This window comes from Xyrauchen texanus, chromosome 39, assembly GCF_025860055.1.
Source record: "Xyrauchen texanus isolate HMW12.3.18 chromosome 39, RBS_HiC_50CHRs, whole genome shotgun sequence".
Lineage (NCBI taxonomy): Eukaryota > Metazoa > Chordata > Actinopteri > Cypriniformes > Catostomidae > Xyrauchen > Xyrauchen texanus.
In genome coordinates this window covers 14,557,614-14,578,951 of record NC_068314.1, presented here as the reverse complement: position 1 = coordinate 14,578,951, position 21,338 = coordinate 14,557,614, and the positions used below count along the sequence as shown (strand labels likewise).

At 39.0% G+C, this 21,338-nt stretch overlaps 1 protein-coding gene across 8 annotated transcripts in view; it reads left to right on the top strand.

Moving 5' to 3' along the window:
• Positions 1-21,338, top strand: part of atp2b2 (ATPase plasma membrane Ca2+ transporting 2) — a 258,483-nt gene that overhangs the window by 166,247 nt on the left and 70,898 nt on the right. For all 8 annotated transcript variants that reach the window (XM_052111374.1, XM_052111378.1, XM_052111375.1 and 5 more), the window contains 2 exons: positions 7,275-7,472; positions 16,877-17,134. In XM_052111374.1, coding sequence (XP_051967334.1) covers positions 7,275-7,472; positions 16,877-17,134 — 456 coding nt within the window. The remainder of the gene's footprint in view (positions 1-7,274; positions 7,473-16,876; positions 17,135-21,338) is intronic.

Here is a 21,338-nt window from a genome sequence, read left to right as displayed (position 1 = left end):
CATTAAAGTTCCACAGTCCTTCTGCATTTTTCTGAGCTCCTAATTTTGTCCATTGTTCTATCTCTTCAGGGTCATCCTCATCATAGAGTTTAAAAATTTCTCTGGGGGTCTCACTCTCCTGAGGAGCAAGAGCCATAACACTCACGCAAGACTCAGTCCGTGTTGCAGCCTCTCTGGCAGCTGTGTCAGCAGCTCGGTTTCCTGTGGCCTCAGGAGAATTGTCCGTTGCATGTCCAGTGACTTTGATAACTGCTCCTGTTGCAGAAAGATCACAGGCATTCATAAGTTCTTTTACCTGCTGTTGATGAGAGATCGGCAGACCGGCAGTGGTTAGAAATCCTCTGCGTCTCCACACAGGGCCGAAGTCATGAACAGCACCATATGCATAACGGCTGTCAGTGTAAACATTGACTCGTTTCCCCTGGCCATACTGCAATGCTCGTGTCAATGTGACCAGCTCGGCCACTTGAGCCCCTCCTCCTGAAAGAGAACCACAGTCAACAGTTTCACCATGTTCATTTACAACAGCCCAGCCAGTGAAGCGTTTTCCTGTTCAGTGAAAGCTGGAACCATCCACGAACAACTTCATGGCATCAGAAAGTGGTTCAGATTGAAGAGGGCTCTGGCTGTCCGTCTCGATCAGTCGGGCACAGTTGTGTGCAGTTCCTTCTTCTGGAAGCAAGGAGGCAGGGTTGATAGCAGTTTCAATGTCAATATTTATATCCACATTTTTACTCAAGAGAGTGGCCTCCCATTTAGCTCGTCTTTGATTAGAGATAGAGCCTAAATGAGTGTTTGTTAACAGTTTCAGAATCTGGTGTCTAGTGTGCAGTATCACCTTCTGATGAGTCACAATGTCCTCTGTAACCTTTACAGCCCACTCTGCACAGTCGCATATCAACAGGCACGGATGCTGTCCTGCCATTGAAACAGGAATAGGGGCAGAATAATATCCTACCATCCCATAGGAGTTTCTTCCTGGAACCCTTTGACCCAGGGCAGCTGAATAGGATCGAGTTCCCACCCATGTCCATAGATGGAGCGGCCTGCTGGCATCGGCATGACGTAATGCTGGGGAGGAAGCAAGAGTTTCTTTGATACTCACAAACACCTCCTCCATCTCCTCAGTCCAGTCGATCAGCTCCGATCCAGGTTTTCCTCCTTTCAGCGCCTCTGTGAGTGGTTTAGAAAGTTCAGTGTATTCAGAAACATACTGGCGGCAATAATTCAAAAGACCCATTACTTGCCTTAGACCAGTGACCGTGTTTGGTTTTGGAAGTTCAATGATAGCTTTAACTCGTTCAGGAGTGATGCGTCTGCTGTGCACGCCCACAATTTGCCCCAAATAAGTCACTTCAGGCAGTGCTAGCTGTGCTTTCTTCAAGTTCACTTTGAATCCCCCGTTTTGGAGGGCATTCAAAACAGTCTGTACAGCAGTCAAATGTTTGAACTTGGTTGGACTAGCAATTAAAATGTCATCCACATATTGTAGGACAACAGATCCGTCATATTCAAGCTGTTTTCTTACCAGATCGATGAAGGATGCTAGTACCTGATGAAACAGTGTGGGTGAGTTGCAGAAACCTTGTGGCAAACGACTCCATGTCCATTGGCGACCCCTGCTGGTGAAAGCAAATCTGCCTTGGTCCTCCTTGGCCAGGGGACAAGTCCAAAAACCGTTAGAAATGTCTAAAGCAGTAAAAACAATGTTCAGATCCTATCTCATGTAGGATAGTTGCGGGGTTGGCCACCAGAGGGTGCATTTTCTCAGACACTGAATTCAGAGAAGTGTAATCAATGGTCAAACGCCAGCTCCCATCTGGCTTTTTGACAGGCCACATGGGAGAGTTAGTGGGAGAGGCACAAGGAATCACAATCCCCCGTTTGCATAATTCATCTACAACAGTGTCAGCCCCCTGTCGAACTTCATTTTTCAAAGGATATTGTCTTTTGGCTTCATGCAAAGGACCTGGGATGCTCAGTGGCTGAATCTGTGCTAAACCACAATCATATGTATCTTTTGCCAATACATCAGGAAATTTGGAAATTATAAACTTCCACTCAGAGCGAGTCTCAGTTAGACTAGCAGGTTCAGCCACTGCACATCTCTGCTCATGGTGGGGGCCACTCTGAGATAAGCGAATTGTTTCATTGCAGCCAAGCACTAGCTTATCTTGAGAAAGCAAAACATCAGCTTCGAGTTCTTTCAGAATGTCAACACCGATTAGAGTCCCTACAGAATTTTTCCCTACCCAAAATTCAGTCCAATATACTTTTTCAGAGTTAGAAATGGTTAGAGGGACAGTAACAGATTTATGATATACATTTGTGCCATTTAGACCTTCTATATACAAAGTTTCAGAAGTGATCTCAAGATTGAGATCTGTAATTGATACAGTCGCGCCCGTGTCAATCAAAATAAGGCATTGCCGTCCTCCTAACAACGCATGTATGAATGGGCGGGTGTCTGCATAATTACATGAACCGGAGGCCGCTGACCCCTATTCGTCACCTATCAGCTGCCTCAGCTTTTTGAGTTCAGCTGTAGTCAGAGAGTTAAGCTTCGGAGCATCACTGTTGACAGAAACATCATTTTTAGGACCTTCCTTTTTCTCATTTCTGTGATTTTTTTGTTTACCACTTCGACAATGTCTAGCAATGTGGCCCTCTCTGTTACAATTTCTGCATCTAGCGACAGGCTTGGTACAATCTCTAGAGGTATGACCTCTCTCATCACAATTATAACAGATTATGTTATTGTGGGGACTCATTTCCACTTCAACTGACACAGCAGATACTTTACCCACATTAACATCATCATCACGTGTTTGCAAACGGCTCCAGCTTACAGAGCACCAACGAAGCAAATCCTCCCAATATCTGATGTCAATGGCACTGTTCAACAACATGTCTCGGTATTGTTTATTCAATCCGCCTGTAGCGGATTCTATCACTATGGCAGAATCAAGATCTTCTATATTGTTGTTTGCAGCACAGTACGTTTCATATGCTATGCTTGAAAGCTCAATGTAGTCTAAGGGGTTTTGCCAGCCCTCTGTTTAATCTGTGTTACACTGGTCCAGGGAAAAGACCCCGACCCAAAATATCTTTCACGCGTATCTTGTAATCTGAGTAAGCTTCACAAAACTCAGGCCAATCTGTGGGGACTCGGGGGTGGAAAGGAGCAATCTGAACCACCCTTAATTTGCTGGTGGGAACCAAACCCTCAACCAAAGACTGTATATCTGCCATCCCCAGATTCTGTTGCCTAGCAACGGCCTCTAGCCTGTCCCATAGAATTTTGTTTGGGTTATACAACTTAAAAGGTTCCAACCCTGCAAGCAAACTGTTTTTCTCAGCAGCCGTGAGCCTGACCCATTGACCATCCTCACAGCCAGCCCCCATCTCAGCATTCAATCCTCCCCAATCCTGATGTCGGATTGGGGCGTGAATGCCGTCTCAATGGGTTTAGACATTTCTCTGGGCGACAAGTTAAGATTTCCGACCCCCGGTTTCTGCTTAATCTGCTTTGTGTGCATGGCAGGAATTTCTGAAATGTTATAAGGTGGGGGCGCGAAACAGCCACATTCAACAATCTGCGCGCCTCAGCATATGGCCCATCATTCTGATTATCAGTCTGCTCACCAGCGCTGAAAGCAGCCGCTGCCTGTGCAGTCTGAGAAGAGGAGGTGGGGGCCAAGGGAGGACGGAGAACTGTCTCATCTTTCACAGCATTTTCTGCTTTTTCACAAACAGCCTCGAAACCCTTACTCAAACTACGCAGATCACAGCCAACTTCCTGCCCAATAATTTTTGCCACTCTATCACGCTGGGCAATCAAACTAGACCATCCGTCCATCATATTTGGAATTGCCTTTTCATGGTTTAACGGTATACCACCCAGTTTACAAATCCATGAATAGGCAAACACGGATAGATATTTGGCCCTATCAGCGTCTTTTTGTTCTGCAGCCAGTCAATCTGCTGCATGACTTTCCAATCAGAATCAAACCCCTGACTGACCATTTTCTTAATGAGCTGTGCACATTTCTTTGATTTGAGCTCGTCAGAGCAGAGCAGTTTACAGCGTGTGCCCTCCTCATTTTGGTCAGAACTACTCAGAAAATTCCCTTTATCAGACATTTTTCTTGGTCACAGTTGAAAATCACTACCGAAAAGATTTTAGCAGCAAATATTTTACGCGGATAAATTAACTATAGCAGCAACAATACTGGATTTCTACACAATACACCACAAAGTATTCTTCACAAACATCCTGGTCACATATACTGATCCATACCAATTCGGGTCACAATTTATTTTATTTACTTGGGACCGCTCCTGATGCATCCCTGGCAAAACAATCCCTATGGTATTTTATTTTATTTTATACCTAATATCTGAATCCCTAACTGCCTGATTCACTAAGCTCGGGGTACCCCTATCTGAGGTGGAAGAGATTAAGCAGGTTTACGGTGCCACTGAACCTCCCGTCCAGGGACGCACTCTGCCGGGGTGGAGCTACACCAATGCCCACCTGGGCACCCCACAGAGCACGTTTCACTTGCGCTGTTTGCTGTTTTAACCCTTAACAGCTCTCTCAGCGACTTCTCATACTCTCAATAGTATAATTAAATTACTCTTCTCTCGCCTCGTCGGAGTGAAGCTCTCCCGCTCCCCTTCAAAATCTCTTCCAGTCAGACAGCCCTAACAATTAATAAAAGCTTCCTACCTTGTTTGCTGATTTGCCAGAGATGTCACCACGGAGTGATTGCCCGCCGAATCCTCCACCAAACTGTTAGGGGTATAACAGTTGCGACCCGGACCAGATATGGAGAAAGAAAACCAGGAGTCGAGAAATTCAATTAAAGAATCAAAATTTACTGAAGAATAGTTTGCAGTGAAATTGGTAGAGCCAGCGACAAAGTCTCACGAGGAGATCGAAAGCTAACTCGTACCTTACACAAAATCTTACATCAATTATACCATTTGCAAGGACGTACATTCCATTATTTTACTCCTGATTGGCTAAAAGAACATAAAGTCACAACATATAGATAGTTAAATGGCCTATCAACATTAATCAGCGCACTTGTCGTCCGCGCCCGAGATTTACGTCTGAAGTGACCTCGCAGATGGTCGCGAGCGTCTTCGAGTCGGCCTGGTGTGCATCCCTGGTTCAAAACCTAGGTAGAAGGTCAAACGCACACACAAAACACTGACGAACGACAGTCCTTCTCTGGGCACAAGAGAGCTAGAGCACACATTATCAGGCCATTTAAACCAAAACAGAGAGATAAAATATTCACTCCTGGGGCAGAGGAGAGGGTTGAAATGACATACATTTCTTCCCTAAAGAAATAATAAGAGAAAATTACACTTCTACTATTCAGGTATTATTACATAGGACTTTAAACCATATAATTAGTCATGGAAAGGTAACAATCAAACACAGAATACATCTGGAACACATATTTAACGCATCCCCCCTGACCCCCTCCCCTGAGAGGCTGGAGAGCGTCACAAATAAGCTTATCCCCCAAAAGACCTTCAGCCGACGTGCAGGACAGAGAGACTCTGGAATGTTCCTAAAAGAGACTCACTAACATTCAACACACATATGATTCAAAGTATATTTCAATTATGCATAAGAAAATAGAATTGATTATGTGATCATGCATATAGTTAATTCATCACTTTATTAAAGAAGTTAAGCAACAGAATACAGATAGATATTAATATAAAAGGATATATATATATATGTGTATTGATATATCTGAAGAGCCAAGGGATTTTGACCCTCACCCTTCAATATATATATATATATATATTATACAAATACAAATTCAGATCATTAAAATGCACTATTTTACCTTTATTTTGGCAGATGAGTAAAGCATTGATAAGAAAAATACACAAATTTACTTTAGAATCCAATATATTGTTTATTTCCATATTATTGAACAAAGCCAATCATTTGCCTACCGTTCACGGCAATCCATTTTGCAATTGAATTTGTCAATCAGTCTGAGATTTATTGAGGGCTTATCTAAGGATGTGTCCGTGTACACCTGTGTCAGACATACACTTTTAGAGCATTTCTCTTTAGTTGTTTCACATCATAAACATACCATTATTAAGTCACCGTGTCAAGTTAAATGTCGTTTGAAACTTAGAAAAACATATCTAGAGATCCCTGCGTTCAGATTTGCACTCCATCAAGCTGTGTTTGAGCCCAAGAACGTGTTCTTATGTTGTGTTGTCTGCTGTTGGAAAGTGTGGTTTGTGCTGTGTTTTACCTATGCATGCATTATTGAGAAAACAGGTGGTACTTTTAGCTTGAATTGTTTTGATTGTAGAAATATTCCTTTATAGAAATAATTTTTAACAACTGCTGTCCTCGGTCATATCTTGTTAACTTATATTTTCTTCTGAATTAAAAACATGGGTCAGGCTTGCGAAGTATGTAGGCATGCGTTTTGTTCATTTTAACAGGAGCATTCTAGTTTTGCTGCATTGCTCGCTCTGTGTAGATGTGGTATTAGCTCAGAAAAGGCTTTATGTAAGTGTGTGAAACAGCCTGTGCTCTGAGTCAGCAGGGTAATTGGAGACTGTGGGTGACATGAAGGCCTGATCTTACTCTGAGAGATGGATTGCTCATTTTTTATTCGTGGGCACGGGATGCAAAGCTGATTTTTGTTTTTTCTGCAGCGAAGAGAAACGTAACAGTTTTCAACCAATGCTTGGTACAGCAGATCACTGTGAAGATGTACTAAGCAACAGTGTTTTTAAAGTGTTCATAGTATAAATGTGAGGTTTTTATAGCCACAATAAGGTTTTTAACCTGAGTTATGCATATACAATGGATGTTTCTTCAACTATTGGCACTTTTGGCCTTGTGAACTCCCTTAACACTTTTCCAAGTCTCACTAGTTTGGGTAATTTGTCTACTAACAATGTATAATAGTGAATATATATGGATCACAGAACAAATCTGGCATTTGTGATTCAATGTGATTGTGTTAATCAGCATCACGACACTGTCGTCTCCCTGGTACACTACTCTTTAAACTAAATATTTTTGACAGCAGAATTGTTGTTGTGGAAATGACACCACAACTAAGGGACAGTTTCAGTTTGTTAATAATAATAATAAAAAAAATTCACACAATAAATATTTAGAAAAAACTGAAAAAGTCCTGCCCACTGTCACTGTGATGCACAGTGTTTTCTGCTGAGTTGTTAACACAGTTGTTTTTATATCTTTGTTTCAGGGTTGGCAGGAGATGCAACTGATCTAGACAAGAGAAAAGAAGTATTCGGGCAAAACCTTATACCTCCAAAGAAGCCAAAAACTTTTTTACAGTTAGTATGGGAAGCATTACAAGATGTGACCCTCATCATCCTCGAAATCGCAGCCATGATCTCACTGGGACTCTCCTTTTATCAGCCGCCCGGAGAAGGCAGCGAATGTGAGTATATATATATATATTTGTCATTATGGCTGTCTGATGAGGTTCCAAATGGTGGCTTTTAGCTTTTAGAAGCATTTTCATGATTACTCTATATGTCTTTATGCACCTGACTATCCTTTGTTTTGAGGTGTTGTTCCCTATTGCTTTGTAGAGATCTTATATTTTTTGCACAATCTAACAAATTTTTCATGAAAGTATCTTTGTTGTGCCTCTAATTCCTTTACCAAGGGCTCCATTTGCTCAACAGTGTCCTGTGAAGTAGATTACACAGGATGTTCGAACAAATTAAATGAAATTCCTACCATGCACCACCACCTTGGCTAAACTAAGCCTGTGAAAAGGAGTTGAAAATTTGTTTTTATCTTTAAGTCAACGTGAGGCAATGTGATGTATTTTTGAGTGAAAGAGGATAATTAGCAAGAACAAAAAAGACTGGAATTGTACTTGTAGGATTTAATTTTATCCACCAGGAATAGACTGGATGGTGAAAACTACTCTGTATATGAGAGGTGGGTGGAGGGGAGGCAATGGAAATTAAAATAAATTAGTGGCAACAACTGAAAAGGAAAATAATTTCAGAGGTGGAGTAAGTTATTTTTGTGTGTTTCTTTTAATGCAAGATAACAAAGACATACTGTTTTCTTTAGAATAACATGTACTGATTAATCATGCACAAAACTACCAAGAATGTGTATTCAGAAAGAATATAGGGTCAGTTTGATTTCATGTTGACTTTAAATCGCCAGAGGAGTGGTTACAAGGCAGCTATTCATGTGTATAAACAGCCTGATTTCAAGAAAATGATTTGACTGTGGCAACAATTTTGCAAAGTAAAAAGTTTCCTAAAAAGCAAATGTGATATGTAGAAATCATGTCATTTGTGGTACTTCTATCCAGGGCTGCACTGGGAAGAGAAATCAGCCCGGGATTTTGTTCGCTGTTCTTTTCTGCATATCGTGGTGCCATTTTGTGGTCCGTTCTGCATATCGCGACGGCTCATTTTAGCTTATCGCGGCCCATTCAGCACGTTTTGCGGCCGGCCCACCGGCCCGCTCGGTTCTCCCAATGGCCATTCCGCCCCTGATCCGTCATTCATCACTATATTAATGTATAATATATAAATAATTCAATGTGTATATATATATATATATATATATATATATATATTTTTTTTTATCATTATTATAGTTATAAATGTACATGGATGTATTATATGCATTTATGCTTATTTGTATGTATGTGTGTATGAAAGTGATTTATATTTATTTTTAAGATATGTATATTTTAAGTTATATTATAAGTTTATAATTTATATAATATGATGGCATTATCCTTGTAACCCCTAATCTGAGCAACAAGTGAAGTTAAACCTTACAGATATCCCTTTATCAATGTGAAGGGTGTGGTGAGTATTGCATGCAGCTATGGTGTTTAGATTTAACTAGTGAGATTGACTATTTCAATCCTAATACTATAGATTTTTTATTTTTTTGTACAAGTTAAAATTGTCAAAGGAAGTTATCTTTATCCTGATGGCCACTTTTTTAAGATGGCAGTATGGCGCAATTCTGAATACTTACTGTAGATGTTGAAATATGAACCACTGGCATTTACTTACATCTGTAAATAGAGATTAAGTTCCATTGAGGGCATAAAGATGTTCCCAAATGTTAATGCAAACACCACATGCATTTTATGGGACATGTTTCTGCATTCAAATTTGAACAGCACTTGTATAAAATACATGCTGTAGATATTCAGCTCACATATGATAAATTATTGATCACAGAATGAAACCCCCAAACATGTTTACTTTAGTGGAATTCTGATGACTTAACAATCTCCTACTCCACACTATATTAGAAGTTCAGAAGTGTCTCACCTCTCAAGCTAAAGTGAACACTTTTTAACAAGCATGAGTATGCATTCAGATCCCATCAAATAGGCCAGGGAAGTGAAGGAACCCAGTGAAAGTATGGTTCCCAAGCCTTTAGAATTAATGAAGTCTGCTTTGGAAGAATACCCTTTGGATGATGGTCCATACATCAAACCACCAGGCCATAAAATGTGCAATGAAGACAAAACCATTCAGGCAGTGTGTAAGAGAATGCTGAGCAAGTATTATCAATCACCATAATGCTCACAGCTTCAATTACACCAAGAATGGAAAACATTGTTTAATTCCAAAATCTAAATTTGTGCAAAAAAAAAAAAAAAGGAATAGAAAAGAAAAAAGAACCATATTACATCTTGGTTTGTTATGTCCCTGCAATGCTGAATTTAAGTTTGCTACATAAATAAGCAGAAATTTGTTATTGTGAATATTGACAAACAAATTGAACACATTAATATGCAAAATTCACCTGCACTGGACTTTTCATAATCACTGAAGGTGCAGAGGTAGAGAGAAAATCTGCATTTTTACTTGTTTTCCAGTAAAAATATCCTATCATATCCTAAGCATCCTATTAAACAAGATACATTTATTGAGAAGCAAACTGTGTCTTGAATATGGTTTGTTTTCTTATCCCATTGGCAAATGGATTTTCTAGTTGTAAGCATAAACCCCTCTAAATTTTGTTAGATTTATGCTTTCAATATGTTGCACTTGGGATTTGCAAAATTCAAGATATATTATCTGAAAGCAAGTCTTAGGGGCAATGAGAATGAATTGTGCCTGCTGTGGTTTACTTGTACGTGCTGTCTGTTTCAACACCTGTCTGTTTTAACCTTCACTAAAGTAATTATGTAAATCAGGTAATGGTGCAAACACACCCAAAGATTTCGTGCTGAATGCAATTTGCATGCTGCAATCATCCATCTTGATTGTGGAGATCCTGATTCCTGAGCACTTATTTTTGGAGGATACAGCAGACTACAGAGATCTGGCATACTATGTTGGGATTGTACAGTATCACTTCACCACAGTGATCCAGGCACCTGATTCAACTCTTTAAAATGCAATGTAATACACAGCGTGTCTGGAGATTTCCCAGTTTTAATGCTCCTATCCATCATTTGATCATCTTTTTACGAATTACTACTGACACAATGTACAGAAAATCCTTTATGGATGGAAAACAATTCAAATTTACTGCTTTAGAAAGTGAGTTTTTGCGGCGTAAACACCAAGATGCTCCCATGCAACAGCTCAGTACCAGCTTTAGCTGTGTCTATCCTGTCATTAAGGCTGTGATTTGTGAGACTCCTTGTTTTTATAAAGAATGGTGCTGTCTGTGTCTCTTAGGAAGATAAATTGTGTCCATGTGTCCAGACGTCCCTGCTGTTCAGATTGAATTATGCCTGTACAGATTTTCTGCTTTGAGCCTGCACAAGATAAGCACAGGCACCATGCAGATCAATACAGACAAAATCTCACTATCACTCCTATGGTGAGAGGTGGAGATCTGGGATGAGCAAAAAAATTTTGTTTAGAGATGGATTTGTAGGTTGAAACACATTGTGAAAGTCACTTATTATTTCATTTGATATAGTTTCTGGACATTTTTACATGATATTCACCCTCCTGCTGAAATAATAATAATAATAATAACAATAAAAGTAATTTCAATAGAATAGCCTAAAAATACAAAATGCTTCACTCAATCATGTAGTGATAAATGGGTCTTGAAGGCTGGGCAGTTTGTTTACGGGTGAAGTCTTCAGGGAATTTTGCAGTGCTAGCGCGTCTGCGCTGGTATGCAGCTTGCAGAGTCACGAGTTGTTATCTAATGCCTGCTGTCTGCACTTCAGAACCATGGACAGCTACTGACACTCTCAATGCCATTTTGCACCCAGAAGTGGCGTACAGAATGAAGTGGTTTGCTGCAGGCGAGCTAAATCAAATTAGGAGATCTACAGTGGCCTATCCATGTGCTGCAGCTATGAAACAGCTAATCAGTAGGTCTAAAAGGCCTAAAAATAGACCTATGAAAACGACACCGACTGGATTTTTAGAAATTCTTTGCTGGAAACACAATTAATGTAATATTATTATCTGTTAAAGCATATAATCTGGGTTCAATACAGGATAAGCTCAATCTGCAGTATTTGTGGCATACTGTTGATTATTATAAAAAGTAATGTTTATTTGTCGCTCCTTAAAAAGAAAAGAAAAATTGAGGGAACAGTGAGCCACTTACAAACCTTGTTTTTGGGTTTTAGGGTTTACAGTGTTATGTCCTCACGGCAGAGAGAGAGAGAGAGAGAGAGAGAGATGGTATACAGTAAAGAAATTCCCATTTATTGTTCCTGAGCATCTTGCCGCTTGGCTGGGTCAGGCCAAAGTGGCTCATCAACAATAAAAATATTTGAAAATCTGGGATTGGCAGTGAATCACTGATGCACCACAGCAGTGCAGTGGATTACATGGTCCTAGATTACAATGTAGCTTGACTGTTGAGACTGGCCAGGCTGTATCTGTTCTTACTGAAACAAGCGATCACGGAGATCATCAAGAAATGTCAGCAGATGTGCACCATTGTATGGGACCAAGATGGCATGGCGGTGGAGTACCCCAGATATTCCCATCTATCTCTTCAATGTATCAATTAAAACTGATTGATCAACTTGATCAAATGCTGCAGTTAAATCAAGCAAAACATACATAGAGCTCTCTCCGGCATCCTCCGCCTTCAATGAGTCATTGTTCACCCTAAGAAGAGCAGTTTCTGTACTTTGGTTTTCTCTAAAACCTGACTGAAATTTCTCAAACATATTGTTATCCTTCACTACCTCCAACAGTTACTTAACTATTGCTTTGTCTATTATTATTTAGCTGAAAGATACAGGTGAAAGATACAGATAGGCTACTCTAACTTTTAGTCCTGTCAAAAGCCAGTATTCTCACATGTTGCCCTTTTTTTACATCCTGGGACAACAGACTGATTGGTATGTGAACAATTTTGCTTAATAGTGTTCACATGGTGAGAATTAAGTGATAATGGAGTTGTTGACATTGTCAGGGTTATTCTTATCATATCATTTCTTCACTTACCCGGTGAGGCAGGGAGGCGAGCCCCCAGCAGGCTCTCGCTTCTGGTGTCAAGCAACCGGCGCCCCTCGCAGTGGGGCGGCTGTGGCTCAGGTGGTAGAGTGGGTTGGCCATTAATCGCAGGTTTGGCGGTTCGATTCCTTGCCCACTCATGTGCCACATGCCAAAGTGTCCTTGGGCAAGACACTGAACACCAAGTTGCTCCCAATGGCAGGCTTGCACCTTGCATGGCAGCTCTGCCGTCATTGGTGTGTGAATGGGTGACACAGCTTATTCGCGATTGGCCAGATGTGACAATATGACAAAATGTGTGTTTTATGGGCTGCTTTTTCAATTGCATACTTCACATACTACTACTTCTGCCAGTCAGTTTATTCCAGAAATAAGAGTAGCATAGAATGCCAATACCAAGGTGTTTATTCTGACACCTCCAGATCAGTGAAAACTCTCACAAATCTGTGTTTTTATACCAGTACATCATGTTTATAATATTTAATATTATGTTTTTCTTATGTTTATTGATTAAAAAACAAACTGACTCATTTATTGGTGTTAAAATAATTAAGGCTTTTATTGGACTTTCTTCTTATACACACAGCATGCACTATATTAAGAAGAAACATATAGTAACCCTTTCAAATTAATACTATTTCTGATTATTATATGTAAAATTCAAACCTCCATCTATCAGATTTCCACTTTGTTTGCAATAAAGAAAACAAACATTGTGTGATCTGCCGTGAATGATATAGGTTGAGCAGATAACGGAAAGCATTTGACAGCTCTCTTTTCAACTCCTCCACCGACTGCAACTGGCAAATCTCGCCGATCGGTAAATCAAGGTGTAGTTCAAGTCGAACACACCTATTTCTTTCTACATGTGCACATGGTGTAAAATACTGAATTTGTGTTGAGCTTTGAAATTTTTTTTTATTAAAAGTTGTGAACGGATTTGCAGCTTGTCTGAAACAGGCCCCATTCACTTCTATAGTAAGTGCCTCACTGTAAACCAGTTTTGCTTTTCATAATAAGGCACAAGTCAAAATGTATTTTTGTTATAATCAACATTATGCCACAAATGCTGTCATTTGTGCTTAACTTGTATTGAACCTGGAATATTCCTTTAATTCAACTGGTTCTTCCATATATTCTTGCAGATCATAATGATTCTAACTTAAAAGGGATTTTTTTCTGTTATATTTTTGTGTAATTTCTACATATACCTGTATTATAAAATTTTTGCAAATCAGAACACATTTTATGTTTAATGTACAGTTATTATTGTAATTATGAGTTATTATGCAAATGAGTTCAGTGGGTGGGGCTTGTTGTATGTCATAGTTGTGGATGTTTTGGACAAAAACTTGGAAGACGTACCTTTTATCACTTGTCTGTGTATTGCATCATGTCTGGTTAGCACACGGTATAAACTAGCGCTGCTCTAAAACCTAGTGCGCTGCCTACCTAGACATAATTTGAAGGTTTCGTAAACTGTTAAGTTAAAATATGCAGTTGATCTGATAATTAAAAATGACTGTTGACTGATTGGTGTAAACTAATGCAGCCAGATCGATTCAGTCATATTAATCGTAATATTTGTAACTTGACTAAAAACAGTTAATATAAATGTTTCGCATCCCCATTTTTAGGTTACCCAACAAAAATGTTTGGGAGTGTAGGTGTGCTGTTAACATGAAGGCTGTTCAAAAGGTAGGCAGCATAATAATAAGATTCAGTACCTCATTTTAGCCAAATTGTAATGCAACGTCACATGTATTCTTTGGGTATTAGACAATTCCAGAATGCATTGCAACAAGCTCAGTAAAGAAAAGAAAAGAAAAATAAATAAATAAAATATGTATGAAGCAAGAGAAATGCTGATTATAAATAGATTTGATTAAATACTGAAAATATTGATACACATACTTAGTGTCAGTCTCTGGGATTTTTTTAAACATGCCAGACAGATTTTTGAAAAAGCTGTGTCAAAGTAAAAGATCAAGCCATTTCTAAATGCACAAACACATCCTGTTTGAACTACCCCTTAGAAGTTAGCTGACTAAGTAGGCAGAAGTCAACAAGACATCTCACTGGGTTTTGAACAGAGCTCACATTTCTGTGTAGTGATTTTGGAGCAGTGGTTGTGCTTTTATTACAGGGTAAAGTATGGCTTTTTCAGCCGTATACAGTACAGTTATAATGCTTTCCAGCTATCATGATGGCTGGTGTGCTTACTGTCACTTCCAGCTGCTTTGAATGCGTGTTAGTTTATCATGCACAGCTGGAGCAGGATTGTCTTCTACTGTTGTGTGTAAAGTGCACTGTCCCCAGTGGGTTTATTGCATCACACACTACAGTAGTTCCACTTAGGAAAACCCAAGACTAGATCACTCCAGTTGGAAACAATTTGGGGTCAAAATAATTAGCAAATACATATGTTGAATTTGGGGTATTAACCCTTAAACGCATACCTCAGGTCTTTAGTGACCGGAAACCTCATTCTACTCCCTCTATCTCATCCATTTTTTGGGGAGTTATACCCCAACTTGTTTAGTATTCCTCAGCAGTTTTCTTCAGAATAGTGTAACAATAATAATAATAATAGTAAATGCCAAAATTGCTAAAATAATTAGTAAAAGAATAGAGAGCTGTTAGAGAACTTATATGTGTAATAGTGACGAAATATATATTTGTGCTTCCAAAAATCATGTTTATGTTTATATCATATCTATATAAGATTACTATCACAGGAGAAAAACAATGCTTTGTTTATTACAAGACAAATTAGCATTATATTCATATAAATTACTATTACTGTATATCATGTCATTGTTTTGCGTAATGATGGTGAATTATCAGTATCATATGCATGTACACATTCATGCTATACATGCAATTTGTTACTCAAGGTGGTGCTGTTATTTCAGGATTTACTTGATTTAATTTTGACATTGTTATTTGACGAAGCAGCAATGTGGAAGAAACCTATATCAAGTACAACAGATGAACAATATGAAATAGCTTTTGCCATTTGGGTGTAAGTTATCTATTTAGACTCAATAATTGTATGAAAACATACATATGTGTAGCTTATATGTTGTATGTAGCTCAATATGTGTTTGACAGCCAGTTGTGTCTCATACAATTTCATTGTGGGGGTAATGAATCCTGTTCTGTCATCTCTTTAAAGGGGTCATGACATGAGAAACCAAATTTGCCTTGCTCTTTTGGTATATAAGAGGTCTTTGTATCATTAAAACGTCCTGCAAGTTTAATATTTTAAGACATCCTCCCCATTCTGAACAAATCATTTATTTAATCAAGCTCAAAATACAGCTCGTTCTGGATTCATGGTTAGAAGTGACGTGACGGTTAGAAGTGACGTACCAGCGTTTGCATATGACCGCCTCCAGCACAAGATAACTACGCTTTAAGCGCAAGACAACTACGCTCATTTCAGTATCGCCGTGCGCCTCACAAGTGTTCAGTCGATGGACAGCGAGCTCTGACAGAGACTACTTGTGCACAGGAAAATTACGATGCCACACAGATGTGCTGTTCCTGGCTGTGGTCAAACAAAACCTCTGAATAAGCTGCCGAAAGATCCAGACGTCAGGGAAAAATGGATGCAGTTTATTTTTTGCGGACGTCCCAGTCACGGCAGTGTTAACTTAAGCGTTTGTTCTGTACATTTTAAGGATGACTGTTTTGAGAACAAATCTCAATATGATGCTGGCTTTGCCAGAAAACTGTTGCTCAAAGATAAGTCCGTGCCGAGTATTCTGGGAACAACGACGACGCAAACTGTAAGTAATCTATTTTAAACTTTAAACTACTTTTTAAAGCGCAATTTCATTCATTATGAATAATCACAGTGTTTTTACTTAGTTTACTTGCATATTGTTCTGGCTGGGGGCGTCAATAATTGATACATAGGCACTGACGTTAGCCAATCATAACAGTGGGCGTTAACACTGAAGTCTTAAATGGAAAACGCCCCCAAAACAGACTGTTTGAATCAGAGGATGAGAAACAGGGTGGGAAAAGGTCATAAATCACTAGATTTTAAAAGTTTTTCTTAAAAAAAAAATATATTAATACTATAATTGCACCTAAGGGAACATAATAATACAATAAAAAAACCCATGTCATGACCCCTTTAATATATGAAAAATAAAACATAAACATTTACAGAAAATATTCTATTCTATTAATTTCAAATTTAGTTAAAAATGCTTTGAAAATGTTACACTATCTGGGCATTTTGTAGACACATTTTTGATAGGGTTGCTAAAGACTCGAGTAATAATTTTTGGAGAAACATCCATGCATTTAAGGGGTAATTATACATTACATGCCCTGTGTGTTTGCACCAGCATGTCTATATGGTGTTCTACTCTCTCATCAGCCTGTGGGACAGCGAACGCGGGTGCGGAGGACGAGGGGGAAGCTGAGGCCGGTTGGATCGAGGGTGCTGCTATCTTACTCTCTGTGGCATGTGTCGTCCTGGTCACGGCCTTCAATGATTGGAGCAAGGAGAAGCAGTTCAGGGGTTTACAGAGCCGCATCGAACAGGAGCAGAAATTCCAGGTGGTGCGTGGAGGACAGGTCATCCAACTTCCTGTGGCAGATATTCTCGTTGGTGACATTGCGCAAATCAAGTATGGTACGTGTCTATTTTGAAGCACTCTATATTTGTGTTTAAAACTTTATTGGAATTTTACATTTACCTGTCCCCTTATAAAGAATGCATAAATGCGTAATTTGAAGACATTCCCATTGTCCAGATATTCATACTTCCCTACTATATAGTATTCAAAAACAGCAAATCAAATGAATAGGATGTCCAAAAACTCAGTATTAAGGATACAGTTTGTGAACAATACCCAGATGAAGTACTGCATCTGCTGAGATTCTGAAGCATGCAACCACTTGGACACTTTACTATTCCATAAGGCCACTGGAGCTGAGGAGGTGTCAGATTAAAAATGGCAAATTTAAAGTTGAATTAAAAGACATGTGATAAGTACAGGCACTGACAAAGTTCCTCATGGTTAAATTATACTTGTTTAAGAACAACCAAGTAAATTATTTTCATGGCTGTGGTTAGTACATCATTCTTCCAAGAACACACCGCTCAAAGGTCAATGCCAACATGGCAGATGTAGTGCATCCAGCAATGTATTTATACAACGCACCTGCAAACCTAAAGATGGTCGAGAGGTAAGGTAATCGGTACATTCTCTGAAACTGACAAGATTTCTGACGTGCTGATCAAGTTTTTAGAGGCCAACACTATCCAGTCTGGTTATTTCCTAAAACTAAAGGGGCAGGCTGCTTCTGCAGTTTTCATGAAGACATTCAGGTTGTTATTCCGGATCTCCTGAACAAGTAGGAGGCAAATAATGTAGCTGTTGACAGTGACGGAGAGATCCTGTGGGTGAGAGTGTTTGGCAGGCTGGAAGAAGGGCTCCATCTTCTTGACTAGTTGGAAGTACAGTGATGGATTGCGGTCTCAGGCTTACCGTTATTTTTGAACATGTGTGGGAGTCTGAAGAAAGAGCTTGATATGATGCATTGCGAAAAATGGAAGATGAATGCAATACCATCACTGAAAATTACATTCTTGCTGAATAAAACAACAAAAGGGCCAAATATCAAACCCTGGGGAACATCTACAATATAGCTTTAGTGTTGCACTGCAAGAAATCATTCTCAAATTAGTTTTTTTTGGCCTGTTTTTATGTAAAAATAAAAAAATCCTCAAAACATTTAAAGATTAAATGTATGACTTTTACACCAACTAATCGCATACGCTTCCCTCGTCTCCTACTTAACCCTGCTATTTCATTTATTTTGTGGTACACAAAAACATTTTCCCATTAAAAAATTGTATGGCGTTACACTTCTGTGGTTAGGTTTGGTGTGGGGTTTGGGTTAGAGGTCAGTAAAAAGCTCACTATCGCATGTTCAAAACAGAAGTATCTCACAAATACATGTTCAAAACAAGGATGATTCCACTGATCTATATATATATATCTGGATTGCTCATAGAATTCTAAACTGCCAGCAGTAGGGGAAGCTACCGGAAGTGCTCTGGCGACCATTGTGCTATTCCCTACCGACAGAGGGCATCGCGGCATATGTAGCGTTTAACCGTGAAACAACACTCACTTAAGGATGTTGCAAAAGTGCCCACAGGTTGTAATTTATACAATGTACCTATTAAGCACAAATTAGTCATTACCCCCATGTAAAGTGGGCATAAACATCATAATCTTTAATAATCAACAGTACAAATACAACACCAAAGTGTATTAATACCCCTTTTTAAAGCAAAAGTGTCCAATAGCAACATCTGCAGATTGTTACAGGATGCAACGTTTCTCTGCCTTCATAGTTTAAACCTGTGTACAAATATGAAAGCTGATTATTGGATCAATGCAGGTCAACATCATATTATGCAACTACGCATCACTTTACGGAGAGTTTACGACTTACTAGTTAAGAATTGCCTTAGGAACAGGAGGTTCAACCAAATTAAGCACCGACTTAGTTACAAACTAACTAGTAGATACTAAACCCTTAGTGTGAACTTTTTACCCCAACTTACGTAAGACCTTACGCACAGCTGTTTACTCAACCTCATGTCCTTCCAAACCTGTATGACTTTTTCTGTGGAACACAAAAGATGACATTTTAAACCATGTTTTTGTCCACATATTGAAAGTTGATGGTGACCAAAACAAGCTATTTTGCTCACAATTTACTTTCCTTATATGGAATACAAAATACCTTTTTGGGGGTTCTGCAAAAGAAAGTCACATGGATTTGAAAGGACATGAGGTTGAGTATATGATGACAGAATTTACATTTTTGGGTCAACTTTTCTATTAATATTAAAAGTTATAACTATCTGAAACACAGTGATTTTATAAGACTTGTAAAAAGTTGCACTGCATGTTGCAAAAGTATCTTCATTCAATATTTTTTACTCCACTAATGTTGTCTATTCTCTTACCTGTTAAAACAGCTCTTCAGTGAAGCCAGGCTAACAACTGTCTCCTCATACAGCTTTTCCTCCTGCTGCAAACCAATTCCAGTTTTATCTAACATTCAGTGGGATGATTATTGAAATCCAAACTGCAAACTTACCTTGTTTAACTTCTACAATATCCATGTGCTCCTTGTCATGGCTGGACTGGGATGAGAAATTGGCCTGGGATTTTACGTAGGAACTGGCCCAAAAGTTGTTGGGGGGAGAGTGTTCGCTAACGCGGCAGCTCATTTTAGCTTAACGTGGTCGAAACAGTGGCCCGCTCAGTTCTCCCGATGGCCAGTCCAACCTGATCGCCCCAAAGTGCGTCGGTCCGCCAGAAAATGCCTGGTATGCCAGATTACCAGTCCAGCCCTACTCGTCAATTCCAATTGATCACTTTAAAAATGATGCCCGTGAGCTGGACCGTATTCAGGCCTGCACTGCAAAAAGTACTAACCTGGTGAGTTATACTGTTATTCGTGGTTATTTTCCTAAGTTAACGTTAGCTGCATAGCTAATATTCATTTAGCCTCAGAAAATAACCACAATGCACGTTCAACGTAAACAAAAGCTACAAAACATAATTATGTATTCAGAATAAAAGCTTTAAAGACTGCAAAAAATATGTTTGAAAATGTCTACTGATATCTTATCTCAGTTTCTTAAACTTGTTTCTATTGAGTTAACACGTATGCCACTGAACGTAATGCTGCTGCAATAAAGAGTAACATAACACGCTCACATTTAGAATAAGCAGGGGAAAAAAATTTGAGTCCAAATAAATAATTAATGACATATTTAGGAAGATTGCACTGTTATGCAGTATATGCAGACTTAAAAAAAAACTTTTTAATGTGACTGGATAGGTGAAAATTACTCACCAAAACAGACGATTTCCCATTGAGACCTGTAGGAATACAGAATGTTAGGGAATACCAAGATGGCGGCGCAGTAGCTTCACTGTTGTGACATGAGTAATCCAGTTACATATATAGATCAGTGGATGTTTCCCTTTCTTCCATGCTACAAAACAGGGCTTTTGGGGAGATAACAGTATGGGTAAATAATGATTTTCTATTTATTCTTATGTTTAGGTTTGCCTCAACTTACATTTCCTGTAACACAGAATAAAGGAAGTAGTTGTGTTTAGAATTATATAAGGGTGGTGCTTGTCATTGTTTGTTCTAAAAGTTGTACGTTTTCAAATGACCCAAGTCAAAATCGCCAAACTGTAATGAATTTCCTTGAGATTAGTCTGTGAATTGAATATTAGAATAAGACTGTAAGCTTCATACAACATAAGTGTCAAAATAGTTTGTTAGATTAAGGTTTTGTGACAGGTTCTTTAATTCTCTTCTTAAAGGAGGAAGTGGGAACCAGGTAAACAATCCACATAGTCTTTTATTTTACACAAAGAAGAGATCTGAAGAGAAAAGGTCTGCTTTTCAGCATAACATTTCACATGCACACATACAGTCAGTTTCGTGCAACTCCATCTCTCTCCTACAGTGGTCTGGATTGCCTCTTTTATCCCTCTCCAGCTCTCACTTCAACACAGAACATCTTTTAGAGATAATTTCCCACAGGTGTCAATCCGTTCTTCCTCTCCTGGCCTCGCTCTCCACAGACATCACTTGGCCACGCCCACATCACCACAAGATTAAAACAAGAAAAAAACAATTCGCTTTTGAGGTCAGAAAAATAAACTTAATAAACTTAATTCATGATGATGAAGTCTTAATATACACTGCCTGGCCAAAAATTTTTATAAATAGTTGCATATTTTAATATTTTGTTGGACTGCCAACAAAGTTTTATGCTTTGGTGCTTT